General features: G+C 41.1%; 1 protein-coding gene across 1 annotated transcript in view; it reads right to left on the bottom strand.

Moving 5' to 3' along the window:
- Positions 1-2459: 2459 nt before the first annotated feature.
- slc25a22 overlaps positions 2460-17052 on the bottom strand; it is a 34232-nt gene continuing 19639 nt past the window's right edge. The window contains exons 6-10 of the mRNA XM_002937501.5: positions 13745-13863; positions 13369-13525; positions 12490-12644; positions 11716-11791; positions 2460-9068 (exon numbers count right to left, since the gene is read on the bottom strand). Coding sequence (XP_002937547.2) covers positions 8915-9068; positions 11716-11791; positions 12490-12644; positions 13369-13525; positions 13745-13863 — 661 coding nt within the window. The 3' untranslated portion in view covers positions 2460-8914. The remainder of the gene's footprint in view (positions 9069-11715; positions 11792-12489; positions 12645-13368; positions 13526-13744; positions 13864-17052) is intronic.

The raw sequence follows: 17052 nt of genomic DNA, 5'->3' as shown, positions 1-17052 counted from the left end.
TATAACTATCCTTCTTATTAATAACAGTAACATCAACCAATTCACTGGACACCCCTACCCTCTCTGCTGCTGTGTGTGTTTCTCGTCTCCTTCCCATTTATTACTCTATTCCTGTCATGTCATTTTTTTCTCCTTTTCACTTTTATGGCCCCCCCCCCTTGCTCTATTCTCATCTTCCTCTCTCTTCATTCCTGCCAGTGGGTTATACTCCTCCTTTTTTAAAAGTGTAAAGTCTGTATAGGCAGAATTATAAAAATGATATATGGTAGGTTACATTTTTGATTGATTGTATAGGCAGTGGTTAGTGCTGTTTCAAGACTTATGTGGTCAGTTTAACCATGTCCTTGAGTTCAGAACTACAATGTAACATTCTGAGACCAGTTTCTTATCAGCTTGTTTTTCTGTGCTGTGACTATGAAAATACTATATAAACTGTCATTTCTTTGTTCAGCGTTCAGAATCCACACAGCTCATGTCAAATACACTTTGTCGATCTTTATCTTTTACTTCAAGTCGCAGACGGCACCCATCTACAGTGAGGATCTAGGGGGACAGAATCGGCACAGCTGAAGGTAAATAAATCCTTGACTGTCTTCCTCCCTCCCCTGGTTCCTTCATGGAATGGATGTCGCTGCCAAGCAGCCTGACCCAGGAGATCACTACAAGTATCTGTGTTTTGTCCTAACCAAGTGTCCTGTATGAAAGTGTGTATGTGTGGAAACTAGAGGGAGAGTGGTTATTCTCCCAGACTGTTGCAGGACCAGCAGTTTATTTAGGCAAGTGGCTGGCCTACAGGACAAACTCTGTAAAAAACTCTTGATAATCTGTGAGAGAACATCTGTGAGCACTAATCTGCCAGGCAGTCTAGTTCTACTGCATGCTTCTTGCTGCTTATAACATCTGTACTAAAAAATCCTCTTACCTCAAGATAGTCCAGGACTTGAGGGAAGAGGCACCAAGGCTTGTAGCCTTTTCGTGGAGTATGTCTTGGCTACTAGGCTCTAGAAGGACTAGATCATCTAGCCCAAGAGAAAAGTAATCTTTTAAATGTCTGGTACTCTGATACTTAGCATATTGTAGTGATACGAGGTATATCAGATGCTATTTTTTTCATAGGATGCCATATTATTTGATTTTGGCTAAGGACCCAAAGAGTTAGTTAGTTGCCCATGATAGATTGCTGCTACTGTGGGGGATTAACTGCTCAATTAACTGCTCCAAAATGCCTTTCCACCGGCAACAACAGGAGTCGCTTCAGCTTTACAAAGCTGCACAAAGTAACTTTACGCAACTTCGGCCAACCAGCCTTTGGATGGGGGGAAAGAGTTGCAGTTAATATCACTAGCGACAGGAAAATGGGCAAAGGAGGAGCTCTCCATGCTGAGAGCAGGAACTGAGTGCTCATAAGAGGTAATTGGGCAGCAGAGGAGGTCAGGGAAGGAAGCCATGGCCCTAGTTGGTCAGTCAGATACAAGCCAGATGGCAATCCTATCAACTCCAACCTGGCATTCATGCCCACATGGACAGACAGTATGGTGAAAATAGTCTGAAGTGCCTAAACCAATCTAGCCTAGTGTGGCCAGCTTAAATCATTTAGGGAATCCTGCACACTTTGTCATATTGTACAATGAAATCTGCCATGTTTTTTAGCTGCACTTATATTTTAGGATTTTTCTCAAGTCTCAAAAGTGCTGGTGTGGTTAGTGCTAAGTAAGCCTGGGAGTCTTCAATATGAGCAGGTTTTATGTTGGTTTCACCTTGACTTCTTAAGAAAAGGGACTGCATAGTCAGCCACAGCCACACAAAGACACAGAAAGGGTATACAAAGCATATGTATTGCATCTGCTCCCATATGCTTTCGGGTTTAGCTGCACGGACAGGAACATTTTTGGCCCGAGTACAGCTATGTGGGGCAGAGCAGAGATCAACCCGAAAAATGCATGCTCACCTAGCACTAGTATTACAAATTAACTGCCAATGTACGTGTTGGTCAGTCTGTAATACCTTAACTTCAGCCCCCAACCTGAACTAAATCCACCTGATCAATGCTCCAAGGACAGAAATAGACCCAACAGAATAGCCCCTGATCCACATACCCCCCTGATCCTGATCCGCTAAATCCCTGTCTCACAGTTCCACCCCTTTACATTTGGGTCAGTGAAAGGCTCTAAAAAAGGTGTCAACTTTAGCTATTTAAGAAAGAACCAGAAAATGTTGGTAAACATTTTACCTTAAAGGTATATAAAGTAAGCAGCAGTTTTATTGATACCAAAGAAGCGGTGCAATATGTGGGGGGCTTGGCACACAGCACTATGATGTTTTATCTGAGTTTTTGAGGTTACCCTTGGAAGTAAAGAACCTTAGTTGGTTAGAGAAAGAAAAAGCAAACTTAGAGCAGGAATACTTCCCCTTTAAAGGCTTCCAACATGTCTGTTTTACAAACTGCACAAAAGCCGAAACATATTTCAGATTTATTATACATGACAATACATCAAACTGTTTTACAATCTATTTTTCTGTAAAACTCTCAAAATAAAAGATTTTTGTATTTTTTTTAAAGCAGCATTTAAAATGACATTTCATTGTCTGCATAAGTACAGTACTTGTCACAACATGATAGGTTACATGTCCGAAGATGATAACAGACGTTCACATAAGTAAACAAATCACTTTGCAAAAAAGAAAGAAAATAAATTCATTTAAAACGAAAAGAAACATTAAAAAAACACAGGTGCAACACGTAGAGTAAAACATAACCGTAAGTGCCAAACGTTAGCTGCGATTTGTCTCGGGGCCAGAATGCTCTAGTGCAGCCAAGGTTTCCTTAGAAGCAACTGTGCCATTACAAGTGCATAGCCACTTAGTACAGATATTAGGGAGCCAAAGTGCTGCCTGGGGCCCCATTGTGTTTATAAAGCAGGTCTACCTAACCTATGGCACCCCAGTTGCTGCTGTTGTACGACAATTCCCAGCAGTTTGAGCTAGAGACATAATAGACAGCCCCTCACTAAAGTGTTCCTAGCGCCAATATTGTGCCTTACTTCATACACTATTAACTGACAACATCATGGGGCCCAATGGAGTCTGCTGCTGCTGTTCTGTAGAGCTTGGGTGGTCATTCAAGCCCCCAAAAGGTGCCTCAGCTAGGCAGGGACTGCATAGTTCCACCATTTTCTGTCTGTTCCTGCAACGTTTCACTTTGTGCTTTTTGGGCAGAGTTTACACAGGGTTTGTGGAAATAATAATACATAATAATAATAATACATAATAATACATAAAATGTATAATGTTCTGATTCTCAGCTGTGCCAAAAGCATCTTTATCATGTTGTTGTGAGGATGGTTCCACTGAATAGCAGCCCCCTGTCGATAGGCATTGGTTATTTTCAGCCTTTTATTGACATATTAATCTACCATAACTGTACTGGTGCAAGGCTGCAGAAGTGCATCTCCTGCTTTAATAAGTAACTGTCGCCGATAACTCACACCGGACACAGTCAGACCATCAGGGAATGCTTAGATGTGCCATTCAGAACTGGATCTGGACTGGGCCAGTTATTATGGACTGATCCTTTAGTCCATAATAACTGACCCAATAGTTCTGGCCCTACACAAACTTATACCCTTAAAATTAACTTAACTTCGACTCTACAATATAAACTCTTTTATTCTTGCAAGATTCTTTGCTGCCTGCATTCCAAACTATACCCAGGGCAAGCTTAATGCAATTAAAGTGTATTTTGTTTAAGGAATCACGACAAGCCATTTGGGCTTGGCACCCCTGTAGGTTATCTGTGACCTAGCACAATATTTTACTATATATTTTACTATGTGATAAGACATTCATATAACAAACAATAGGCAGTGGTAGCATCCTCCTCCACTCATAAACACACCACACGTGTGCTTCAATAATTCTTCCTCTACATGATTGGTCCTTTACAAAAACAGACATTGTGCAAGTCTGTTTTGATGATATTGTTTCATGGAATTGCTTCCCTACAAAATATTACTATGTGTTCTTTGGGTTTAACCTTAATATGATGGCAAGAGTACAGTTATTGGTACACAGGGAATAAACAGGATTAGAAGGATTACAAAAGAAAAGACTTAAGGGGGCCATAAACGGGCAGATTTCAGCTGCCGATTTGATTGAGCGGCTTATCTGTCCATGTATGGGCAACCCCGACTGATATCTGGCCTAAAATTGGCCAGATCTCAACCAGGCAGGTTTGATTTTTCTGTCAGATAGGGGACCGCATGGGCTCATTGATGTGGTCCTCAGTCCGACAGCCCACCTACCTACCAAACAATTTAAATTGGCCTGTTATCACCCAGCTTTTGTGGGCATATCGGGAGAAGATTGGCTCGTTTGGTGACACCTTGAAATAAAAGTTTCAGTCCCCTGACCTCCCTTCTAGCCATTCTGTCCTCTCCCTTTAGACCAACTCACTTTGTATGTTTGTTACCAAGCACATGCTCAGTGACACCCAACAGGGATAAGGCTAGTGTGCATGTGTGAGGGCCACAAAGATGCAAAGAGACAGCCAGAAAAGGACCACAAGGGCATGAAGTAGCAAACCTTACAATGCAAAGATCTGCCACACTGACTGGATTAAATAGGTAGACAAACCAAAGACTTTTACACATGAATGCATGGAAGTCTATGGGGCACATCTGCAACGATAGTTGGATGATTGTTCTCAAATTTAGCCAACATGAACCCATGACATTTAACTCTGTGTGAACAATGAAAATAATGTGGCACAAAAAAATCTCTCACATTACTTTTGGCAAACACCTATAGTATCCTGAGATACAAAAATCATCATTCTTGGAAAAACATGGGGCGCAGAGCATAAATGCAGCATTAGACCAGTTACTGTAGCTTAAAGCTTACTGTAATATTTACAGGGCCCCAATAATAATCTCTCTGACTGATATCTGGTTGTGGCTCAACCAATATATTGAATAGGCAAGCTTGGAATTCCAGTTGGGAAAAGACTGCGCTGCTTCATTGTGGTCATTACTCTCCTCAACAAGTTTGCACATATATCTAATACAATCCAATCATTGCCCTTGGATCAGCCCAATGTTTCCCACCACCTAGATGGCTAAATCAAGCAAATTATTATCCTGCATGCCCAGTTTAACAGTTTTTGCTATAAACACTCTTTTTAACCAGTTTTTGCCCTGTGTTATTTCCCATTAACCTTCATGCAATTATTTTCTTAGCTAATTTATCTTGGTCACTCTTCAACAACCAAACCGACTGATATACTGAGTCAGCATGGCCAAGCTGTGAGCCTCCAGCTGTCATTGTACTAGAACTTCCAGCTTCTGAAGAGCTACAAATTGAGCAAAGGAGGTCCCACAATAAGAAAGAGCAAAACACTCATTAAATAAAAACATACAAGGGCTGATTTAGTTACATAGGTGCTAAATTACACCAATTCATATCTATATTATGCCACAGCAACCAATTAAATCTATGCTCTCATTCTCTAACTTGTATTAAAAGCGAATTTCTGATTGGTTGCTATTGGCGTGTATACAATCTAGCACATATGGTCATAAATGAGCTCCATGGTGGCTTACACGTCTCACACAATGAACAGTCACATTTGTAAGAGGTTAGAAACTCACAGTCCTCCATATAAATCAGTTTGTTAACCATTTTACTGCTGCATGGGGCTGCAATACTCTGCTTCCATAATCTTCATCAATGCACTTGAGAAATAAATAAAAAACAATCTGTTCTTTACTAACATTACTGGAAACACACACGTCTTCAACATATAAAACATTCACCTTCACATTCATTTGGTCTCAAAAACACTTCTGTTTATCACTACGAAAACAAATCACCTAAAAATCTAAAAATGAATACACACTGACCCACGCTTCCTCCGTAAGTGCTAATTGACATCTGAGTATCTGTGGGCGTCTAATTAATATGCGGTTTTGACATAATCTCTAATCTACCCCAAAACTGTGCACATTTGGTTGCTTTACAGCCATATTGCCAGTATTGATAAATGTTTGGGACAGATCTGAATTAAAACCTTATCACCACATTCAATTCCAGAGTAAATAACTGGTGATATCTTTCAAATGAAATGAAATTAGGTCCATAATGCTGAATTAGTTAAAAAAAAAAACAAACTCACAACAGTTAAAATTCCAGGCCCATCAACAAATGGCTTTAGGTACTGTATTTATTTATATATGAATATGGGGCAGTTAGCAATTCATAGGATACATATTTGAATTGTACCCCTTTGGCAGTCACTACAATATGTAGTTCATCATATGGTTCATCAGAACATGAAAATAAGCAGGCCTGCTGTATTCTTCTGCATCACTCAGCAGACTGTTACCATGGTGCTCTAGGTCACATGCTTATAGCAGCCATGTTCCTACTACAGCCAGAATTTCAAAGTGAAATTCAGGGGCACACAGGAAGGAGTGGGTGTGTAAAACAATATTGACCCTGCCCCCTTTTTCACCAATCCCTATTAAAAGGGGAACTCTGCTTCTGAACAAAAATTTGTTAAAGTTGCTTGAAATTATGCTTTCTATTCAAAACGCTGTTTTTATTTTTGAGTTCCCCTTTAAATTACATTTTATTGCTCTCAAATTCATTTCTGGTCCTTAAATGCTAACATATCATCCTCATATTGTACCTGGGCAGAAAATGGTTACACACCCACAATAAAACTTGCTGAAATTTTCATCACCGGCAGCACCCCTTTGGCAAGTGACCATTTGGACTATAATTGATAAAAGTAACTTTTCAAAGTTAATGAGTAGGCACACTCAAAGCAGCCTGCAGTGATTATTTTTGTTTTAGTCACCACAACTGTGCCAGAGATGCAAAAGAGAATATTAGATTGTAAGCTCCACTGGGGCAGGGACTCATGTGAATGATATAATCTCTCTAAAGCGCTGCATATATAAATAACAGATAAAATAATATCTACTGCAAAGTGGAAATCTCTTATTTGATGTGTGGAAAAAGCAAATATATAGCTTTCCAATAAAAGTATATTTTTGACAGCTACGCTGCTCAATACCCAGACATGGGCTTCATAAAGGAAATCTGTAAATTGTTTATAAGTAAAATATATCTGCTAATGTTTCAAAGACAGTAACATGAGGGTACAGAATATTGTGTGCCCAAAATATTTCTGCATGTGAACAGAAGACATATTACATGGCTCTGCGGATACATTCTCTATAGTCTTTAAAACATCACCATTACCCAGTGATGATAAATATGTGATTACAATCCATTAAAAAGGCCTAAGTCAAGGTTATCAACATGGTAGCGCTTATTCTTTTGCTTTGTATAGATAAAAAGTCATAGATCTGCAAATGTTTTCTGCACATAATGACAATTTCCCAAAGCCTCCGAAGTTTCCTTTCAAGGCGAGTTCGGCAAATCACGGCGCCGCATATGCCATCCCACCGGCAATTTACATTCTAGCCGGTGGGATGGAATTGCTGGGATGGTTGCAACAATGGAGATTGGATGCGGCGTGACTAATCTCCCCGTGTGTCACACATGCCGATTGTAGATCTTTCGTTTGGTAGCCCGAAAGATCGTACAATCTGCCACTAACCGTTCAGGACTGAAACGGCAGATAAGGACGTAGAAAAAATAGGATTTCTACCTCCTTCTGCCGATTCAGCCCTGACGGCAGATTTTGCTCAGGCGCCTTCTATGGTGCCCGATCAAAATCTTTTAACCGGCCCGATCGGTGAGTCGACCGATATCAGCAGCTTCCTGCGATATCAGTCGACTCACCGACTTGCCATACACGCAGCGAATATCGTAAGAAACAAGGTTTCGTACAATATTATCAGTGCATGTATGGCCAGCTTTATGGTGACTAATAAATTGACCCCCCCCCCCCCAGTGAATAGGCATACTCAAGAGGCCACCCTCCAGCTGTCTGTGAACTACAAATCCCAGAATGTCTAGGCATCTGAAAAGCCACAAGGTGGACAGCCCTAAAACAAATGAATCTCAGGACCTGGAATAAAAAGAATAAAAGGAATAAAACAACCACTGAACACTATATTAAATAAAAATATTTGGTTGGCTACTAGTTGCCATATAAGCAGCTGCCAGTGCCAACATATGAATTACATCAGGCAATATTCTGTTATCTGACAGAAGCAATAATATACAAGGAAGATTTTGTGCAACCAGAGTTCCCCTGATTTGCACTTGACACAGAGGCAGACGGAAGGTCCAGACTGGAATTTAAAATAGGCCCTGGCATTTCAAGTACAAAGAGGCCCAAACAGCCCCCCACAGGCCCAATAAATAGTGACTGTCTATGGCATCTTACAGCAGCCTCTCTGGTATTTGCAGAAGCACATTTGAAAGTGTCTAAGTTACAAAAAGAATATTTTGGGACTTGAAATTTCGATATTAAAATGTTGATGCCAGCATCAAAATAATTAGAGCCTACCCTGTAATTACAGCATGTTGCTGGCCCATGCAGCAAGACATTGGTTACCAAAAGCTGATTAAATCTAATAGAAAGATTGCTACCATCTTATGTGAGACCCATCAAAAATGCCTCTTTTTCCAAGCAGTAGGGTAAAGTTGTCTGAACCCCCCAAATAATAATGGGGGGATATTGTTATTCAACATGGTGGCTATCCTTTGGTTATGTTACTTGATTGGCTGAGGATTCGTGCAGCACATCAGGACAACTGTGGACCATGCCACTGTACTGAGAATTGGGGTTTGATGGGCCAGATTAGCTTAGAAAGCAACCTGTCATTATTATGGAGAGACAGGAATGTCCCGTTATAGAAGGAATGTGGCAAGAGCAGCCAAAATAAGGGTACCTTGAGCATACCCTAAATTAATAGAGGGCTCATGTACTTCATCAGCATTAATCACGACGAGAAGGTAAAAATCCCAGCAAGAATTCTCCGATTCCAATAAAGTAGATGACCTGAGCGATGCCAAAAAGTGGAGCAATGACCAGGGCTCGGCAGTAAGCTCCCTTCAAGAAGGCAGCAGGACCCTCACTTCTCCAGATCTTTCTGTGAAAGCACAACAAGAGTTAAAGATCCATAATAAATATAGTAATAGTTACAATAAATTTACAGAGTAACACTTTAACAGGTCAAGTATAAAGAGATCATTCTTTGCAGTGTACTGTTAACGGGTTAATATAAAAATCCATGTAATATAAAATTCATTATATTTCTGCCAGACTTTTGCCAGTCAGTATCAGCCAACCAAATGCTTTCTTCTATTTTTTGTATTATATCCAATCTGGTTGCAGAAGACTAAGGGGCTGATTTACTAACCCACGAATCCGACCCGAATTGAAAAAGTTCCGACTTGAAAACGAACATTTTGCGACTTTTTCGTATGTTTTGCGATTTTTTTGGCGTCTTTACGAATTTTTCGTTACCAATACGATTTTTGCGTAAAAACGCGAGTTTTTCGTAGCCTTTACGAAAGTTGCGTAAAATCTTGCGCTTTTTCCGTAGCGTTAAAACTTACGCGAAAAGTTGCGCCTTTTTCGTAGCGTTAAAACTTAAAAGGTGCGAAGTTTCGCGTAAGTTTTAACGCTACGAAAAAAGCGCAACTTTTTGCGCAAGTTTTAACGCTATGAAAAATCGCAAGATTTTACGCAACTTTCGTAATGGTAACGAAAAATTCGTAAAGACGCCGAAAAAAATCGCAAAAAATACGAAAAAATCGCAAAATACCGATCTTTACGAAAAAAACACAATCGGACTCATTACGACCCGTTCGTGGGTTAGTAAATGTGCCCCTAATTGTACATTGTTTTAAGGTGGCCATACATGGGCTGATTTCAGCTGCCAATATTGATCCTTTAGACCGATTTGGCAACTTATCAGCCCCTGTATGGGCACCAACGATGGGCGTCCCCAACCTATATCTGACCTGAAATTGGGCAGATCCTGATCGGGCAGGTTTTATTATTCCGTCAGATCAGGGACCACATCGGCTTGTTGATGTGGGCTCCGAACCGGTGGCGCCTATGCCTGCCATTTTAATTCCATCATTTGGCCCTTGGGTCAAACGATCTAATCAGCCCTATATTGCCTGCCTGTAGGTGGGCATATTGGAAGAAGATCTGCTTGCTTGGTGACCTCTACAAAGGAGCGGATCTTACAGTGTATGGCCACCTCTAGAGTACCACAGACCACACCATGCTTGAAGTTAATTTTAGGTTCACCTTAGGGTGAAGACACATGGGGAAATTAGCCGGCACAATCTTGCCTTTTATTGCCATACCGCAAATCAGCACACAATCAGTCATGCCAAATTGTATATTAGCCTGTGGAGGCTAAGTTGCCACGATTAGTTGATGATTAGTTGGTGACTAATGACCCCATGTGTCTTTGCCCTTAAACAGCTAATTTATGAATCATGGCCTACTGTATATAATAGTACATTTCAAGTGAACTCATACTGAAAAAAAACCTGCTTGTGCCCTCAAATCAGAGTTACTATAGGATGCTGAATGCTCATTATCAGGCTGAAAAGTCTTTGGTGTGGTAAACAGACAGTTCAACACAAATTGCCTTCTAAGAATGATTGACCTATTCTTACATACTCTTTTAAATTGTCCTTCATTTTATAAAGAATTTGAATTTTTTGCCTTCCTCTTCTGACTCTTTTCCACTTTCAAATGGCCCCAGCAACCATAAAACTATGACTATGTTAGGCTACAATATTATTGTTACTTTATATTACTTATATTTCTATTTAGGCCCTCCTCTATTCAAGCCACTGCCTGGTTGCTAGGTTAAATTGGACCCTAATAACAAGATATCTGCAGAAATTCCAAACTGGAAAGCTGCTGAAGAAAAAGCTAAATAATTAAAATAAATAAATAAAATATAAAGACCAACTGCAAACTCTTTACATTGTACTAAAAGTTAATTAAAGGAGAAGGAAAGGCAAAGTCACTTGGGGGTGCCAAAATGTTAGGCACCCCCAAGTGACTTAGATCACTTACCTTTTACCCCGGGCTGGTGCCCCTGTACGGAGAGAACAGCACCAGCCCGGGGTAGCAGCGAGCGCTTCCTCCTTCCTTTTCGCTTGCGCATGCGCAGTAGAGTGAGAAGCTGAACTTAAACAAGAAAGTCGGCTTTTCACTCTACTGCGCATGCGCCGGCCGATGGATTTCGCCGGCAGAAGAGAAAGGAAGGAGGAAGAGCTTCCTACAGGTACCCTGGGATGGTGCTTTTTTCTCCTAACAGGGGCACCAGCCCAGGGTACAAGGTAAGCGATCCAAGTCACTTGGGGGTGCCTAACATTTTGGCACCCCCAAGTGACTTAGCCTTTCCTTCCCCTTTAAAGGTGAACAACCCCTTTTATAAATATACCTTATAGTACTTACTAGTAGTAATGATAGTCAGAACGTCAGAGAGCAGTAGTCTTTTTTGATCATCACTATGCATTCTAACAGAGAAAATAATATTCGGAGACAATTTGCAATTGGTTTTTATTTTCGGTTTTTAATTTACCCTAGCAACCAGGCAGTGGTTTGAATAAAAGAATTAAAGATGAATAGGAGGGGGTTAGAATAAAAAGTAACAATAAAAAGGAAACGTAGTCTTATAGAGCTAAAGCGTTTTAGCTAGCTTAGTTACTTTTGTAGCATGTTTGCTTAACGTAGCTGTATACCTTTGGTCACATAATTACCTGGTACAGTCTATGATTCCTGAGTAGGTATCTTCATTAATCCCTCGCTGCAATGACTGCAGCCTTGTCTTAATCACTGAAACACAAGCAATGCACACGTGAGACATGGTCAGGGCTCCTTACAGAATGGTACAATCCCTGTGTGGCACACACAGTATCTCTAGTTACACAGGCATACTTGTGTTATGAGACGGGGGCTAGTGGGTTTTTCGTGTAGCCGGTAAGCGGAAGGGGAAGGAGCCAAAAAATAGGCCCCAGAGAAGGGATACACAATAGCATTTAAACAAGTCTGATTATTAGCCAGCCTTTCATATTGCCAAGTGGAACACAATGTCCCTGCAGAGAACACCCAGCAATTAATTGTAGCTTTACTAAGTACTTTTTTGGCAATGCTAAATGCATACACAATACTGTCAGAATGTGTCCATTTGTAAAACTAAGTTACAAAGGAACAATCTAGGCTAATATATACAAAGTGTAATGGCACATGGTACGTTGTCACTTTTCCTAGGACATATTGTGGTGACAAAATGCCCAAAATGAAAGAAGGCCACTAAAAGACACAACATATAAATGTCTGTGCAACCCTAATGCTCTATCACCCTAATGCTCTGGTTGCGGTAATAATGCCTCATCAGCCTGAAATGCAAATTTCAGGGATTATTATCCCCAAGCTTCATCTTCTATGGCATTAGATTATCTACTTGTGTGTCATGTGACTGACTTCATGACAGCCATTGTCTCCCTAACCCAGTTTTTTTTTTTAAGACTCACCATCACACGGATTAACAGCAACAGCAGCAGTGCACCCGGCGGCACAGCCTGAAAGGAAGGACACATAAAAGGGGGATTTTCCGTCGGGGGTCTTCTGGCCCAGCTTGTTCAAGTTGGCGAAGAGAGGAAAGTATATTATAGAGAAAGGGACATCTCTGACGAAAAAAATCAGGAGATTGAGTAGTTATAATTCTGACTTCAATCAACAAGAATAAAAAAGAAAGGAACGGTGACAGAAAACACCACATACTTCTTTGTAAATAGAGTAGGAATAACAGACATATAGGTCGCTGTTCTACCCATAGTGTAAGCTATGCCCTCATACAATACTGTCTGTACTAAATCTGGGCTACCACAGGTGACCAATGCTCCCTAAATGCTTTTCCACCAAAACAAATGCGGCACTTCACTTTCCGAACTTTCCCTGTTTGCCATCAATCATATGGTGACATATGCTAATGGCAGGCTTCTGAGATCTGACATTGCATAAAAAGATTTATGACACAAGCTATATAAAATGGCTTCTGCACTCTATGATGTCATGAACTATATAACTTTCCATAGGCGAATCATGCTATCAAAATTAGGAACCTTGCGCACTCCTGAAGCTGGTCCATACATACCGCCAAAAGACTTAAGGCTGTTATTGATGTAGGATTTGTGTATTTTGTAAAATGGGAGAATTGGTCAAAAGTCTTAAGTTTTTTAGGGGGCATTGTACATATCTATGGTAGAGTTTCCAGTGACCCAATATTAGGCTGTAGGCTGCATTTAATGGATAGAAACTTGTAGATGGATAGAAAACATGTAGCAGACTTTATAGCATTTGCTGTTACTGCTTAAATACTTGGTGCTTTCACTGATCTGCACAGGGCTCACCTTAGCAATGTGGCTCCCAGGCCTTTGTATAATCCAGCAATCCCATCACTTCTCAGTAGCTCACGTGAGATCTGCATTGCTGTAGGCCGGGCTGTTATGGACTCAGCTACAGCGCTGTTCGGTCCCGCCTGAGATGCCAGGAGTTTCCTTTGAGCAGCTGTGAACAGTAAGAGTGAAACACTGATGGACAGTTTGATTTTTAGCACAGTCCAATATGTGTTTTTTCGTATATGTAGGATGCCCTACATATATATAATCCTTTACTCTGCCATAGGCCTAAATTGTATTATTTATGAAGAAAGATCTGCTTTCAGACTCTATCTATATCTTACTGAGTCTCTATCCATATCTTACTGAGCCTCTATCTATATCTTACCGAGCCTCCCAGCATCCTGCAGCTGGATTTTCAGCATCTCCATGGGTGTAGTGACAATGACCTGGCATGTCCCTGCTCCACACCCAGCCAGCATCTCCTTCAGCAGTGTCAGCTTCTTCCTAAACACAAAGGCATTGATGTCACCATGTGCAATCCAAATAGCTTTTCTGTTAGCAGATGGTGTGCACTGAGATCCATTATCTGTTTAAACTATTGCTCAGATTTGATATGGTTCTTCCCTTACTAAATAAATGTGGTTTCTCTTCTACGCTTTAAATGGGGATATTTTGTCGCTGTTGTTGGAGATCTGGGAGTTGCAGTGAAGGGCTGGAGGTCTGGACACCCATGCTTTTAATGCTTAAATGATCTAACATTTATTGATATATTAAATGCTTTGTGCTTTTATCCCTTTAAAAGTTGAGGAATAAATGTGTTGGGCTTGTGAGGAGGGGGGTTTGGTGAATCCTAGGTGGGAGTTCCGTATAATGGGTGCGACAGGTGTTGTTTGGGACATGGACGTCAAGGACCAAGGGACTTAAACTGTCATTGACTAATGGTTAAATAATTAGGGTCTGCTTGTGGCCCCCTGCTACCTTAGTAGTATAGGGCCCTGCTTAGGTATCTATATAGAAAATATATTTAAAAAAAAGATGGAAAGATAAATTCCCCTCCCAGCCCACTGGCAGACACTTTTGGCTAAATCTGGCAGAAGAAGGGGAGGGAGGATAACCCCTTTTATAATTAACATATATGCAGACTGTCGCTAATGGGAAGGGGACAGGCTGTACCTAAATACATGCCCTCAAATAAATGTATAGTATTGATTGCACAGGCAACAGATTTATCTTGTAATAAGAGACCAAATTTTCATAGTGATAAACTAATAGTATTAAAGAGAAACTCTATCCTGCAATGCTTCATGTGAGCAGCAGGTGGCACACTATACAGCCACACAGAGGAACATCCGACCTATGAAAGCCAGCAAATCTGTCTGGGTCTCTTTAAAGTAACCATTTTTGTACAATACAAGTTAAAACATTCACATACAGGGGGCTCTGATTTCCTATAACAGGATCAAACTGTAGAAAAATGCAGGCCTGTTTGGCTGCCTGGGGCACGCTCTTTGTGGGATCTTACAAAGCAACTGGAGAAACCCAGTAACCCCCAGTTTTCCTGCAGCAAATGCCCTTTGCCCTTATCTGTGCCACATTAAAGCTAAATGTAGCCCAGATATAATTTATAAATATATTTTAATCCTTTTGTTGTTTTTTTTTCAATAGTTATTCTTCCCATGTTCCTAAAGCTTTTTCCAGGCCAGGCTACCATGGCGCCAAAGAAGTTAATCCTTCTGCTCATCCTCCTGTTCTCCTCACCCCTACTTGGCACACAGCCCCAGTGACATCTTCCTTACAAAACCACGGCCTGTGTTCACTGCTTTTTTCCGGCATCTCACAAAATCCAACCAAAAAAACAATTCTACAATGCATGTCATCCCCCGTTATCTCTTTATATAAATTCCCAGCTCTGCATGCCACAGGCCTAGTTGCCTAAAAGCCCCATTTTTTTAAATGAAGCGAGGCCAATGTCTTTTTAGCTGTTGTTTTTCTAAAGGGGTGCAGTTTGGGCAACTCTGATATAAAATGTTATTGCAGCCATCTTGCGCTGCTGTTTGATCTTACTGTTTCTGTTCTTGCCACACCATGTTGAGCATGGATCATAAACAAACCTGGAAAATTAAAATCTATTGTACTGTCAGTACAATCAGCCAGGACCATTTATTTTACGATCTACATCATTCAAGCAGTTAAGTAATCTACAGCATCCATGAATAAGGTACAAAGCCAGCAGCGTACCAACGATGCTCTGGGCCCCCCTGCAATAAACTATTCAGAGGGCCCCAGCTCGTACAGATACCTAGCTGCCTCCCCCTTCCCTGCTGTGGAATATTTGCAGTGGCCGTACATAACTTTGGTGACTAGAGCAACTATAGAAGAAGCAGACCCCCAGTCCGGGCCCCCTGGGGGTCTGCTTCCTCTATAGTTACGCCACTGTACAAAGCAGACTTTGGTCCTGCATGCAGATAGACTGTGGCTGCCAATGAGTGGGCAAATAAAAGGGGTGTCAGAGGAAATGTTGCACGCAATGTGGGCAGGGAGATAATGCTATTAGCCCAAGGTCAGTAGGATCTGGCACGGGTAACAAAGGCAGACTTCCCAGAGCTGAGTGACTTAACAAATCAGCTGGATTCTTGGTCAATGTATTTGCACTGGCAGATTTGCCTACCTTATTTACTTTATAGTGACCTTCATCACTGCAGCTGATACGGCACTACTTGCAGCACATGCACTCAGAGACCAAAGGCTGTTAAGTTGGCTTATATACAAAAACATGTTTGCCAGGGCAACAAATGAGGACTTTGTTCAGATATTTCACCCCTGTTCTGGATTAAATCTGGTTGATTTACGCATTGGCCCTCAGCCCTGCAGTCAGTTCATGGCGGCCTGGGTGGGTAATGCCAGGACTTTCAGTGGTCAGACCTTCTGCTTCATTGACTTGGTTGAACCTAATAGATAGCTTAATAGCGCCTAACAATTCGTCTTATATGAGTTCACTTTAACTGGAACAGGCACCTGTTATTCTGTGTGTCACTGGGGTTAGTGCTACATAAATAATTCATGACCTAGATTAAATTCCAGTCCCACCTTATGCTTTATTCTCCATATTTAATGGAACGTTTAATGATAACTTAATGGTTTATTTACTAAACAGCAAACTGTTTTGCCAATCACAAGATAAATCAGCTGTTTTAGAGCCCAAGGGAAAATATGAATATTAAGCTGGTCACACACACAGACAGATTTGCTTGTTTGGCCAGGTAACCCAATGAGGAGCTCTTTGCCTGACTGGGCCTCACAAGCATTGAGCCAAATCTGACTGTCCCATTAATTTAATGTCTGCATTACAAGGGGGACCGGTACAGAGCAGACTGTATCCAAGGGCACATTAAGTACTAGGCTGTAATTCTCTGCCCGATGTGATCAATATCTAACCAAGACCTGATCAGATATCAGTGAGAAAAGCTCTGTTTGGTTAGTACACAGGCTAATGGGCTGCAGATATGGGGGCTCCTGGTATGTGATTTCTACCTAACTAGAGAAAAAACAGACATTTCTCTCCCACCCACCTACATCACATGCACTGAGAGGCTCAGCGTCAGCTTGTTAGTGCACTGGGCACAGGTACTAGGCTGCAAAAAAATATGTCAGCTTTTTTGCACTTTGCACCCTGCCCTGTAAATGGCCGTTCAT

The sequence above is a fragment of the Xenopus tropicalis genome, chromosome 4, assembly GCF_000004195.4.
Source record: "Xenopus tropicalis strain Nigerian chromosome 4, UCB_Xtro_10.0, whole genome shotgun sequence".
Lineage (NCBI taxonomy): Eukaryota > Metazoa > Chordata > Amphibia > Anura > Pipidae > Xenopus > Xenopus tropicalis.
The sequence above is the reverse complement of the archived record's forward strand: the minus strand, read 5'-3'. Positions and strand labels throughout refer to the sequence as shown.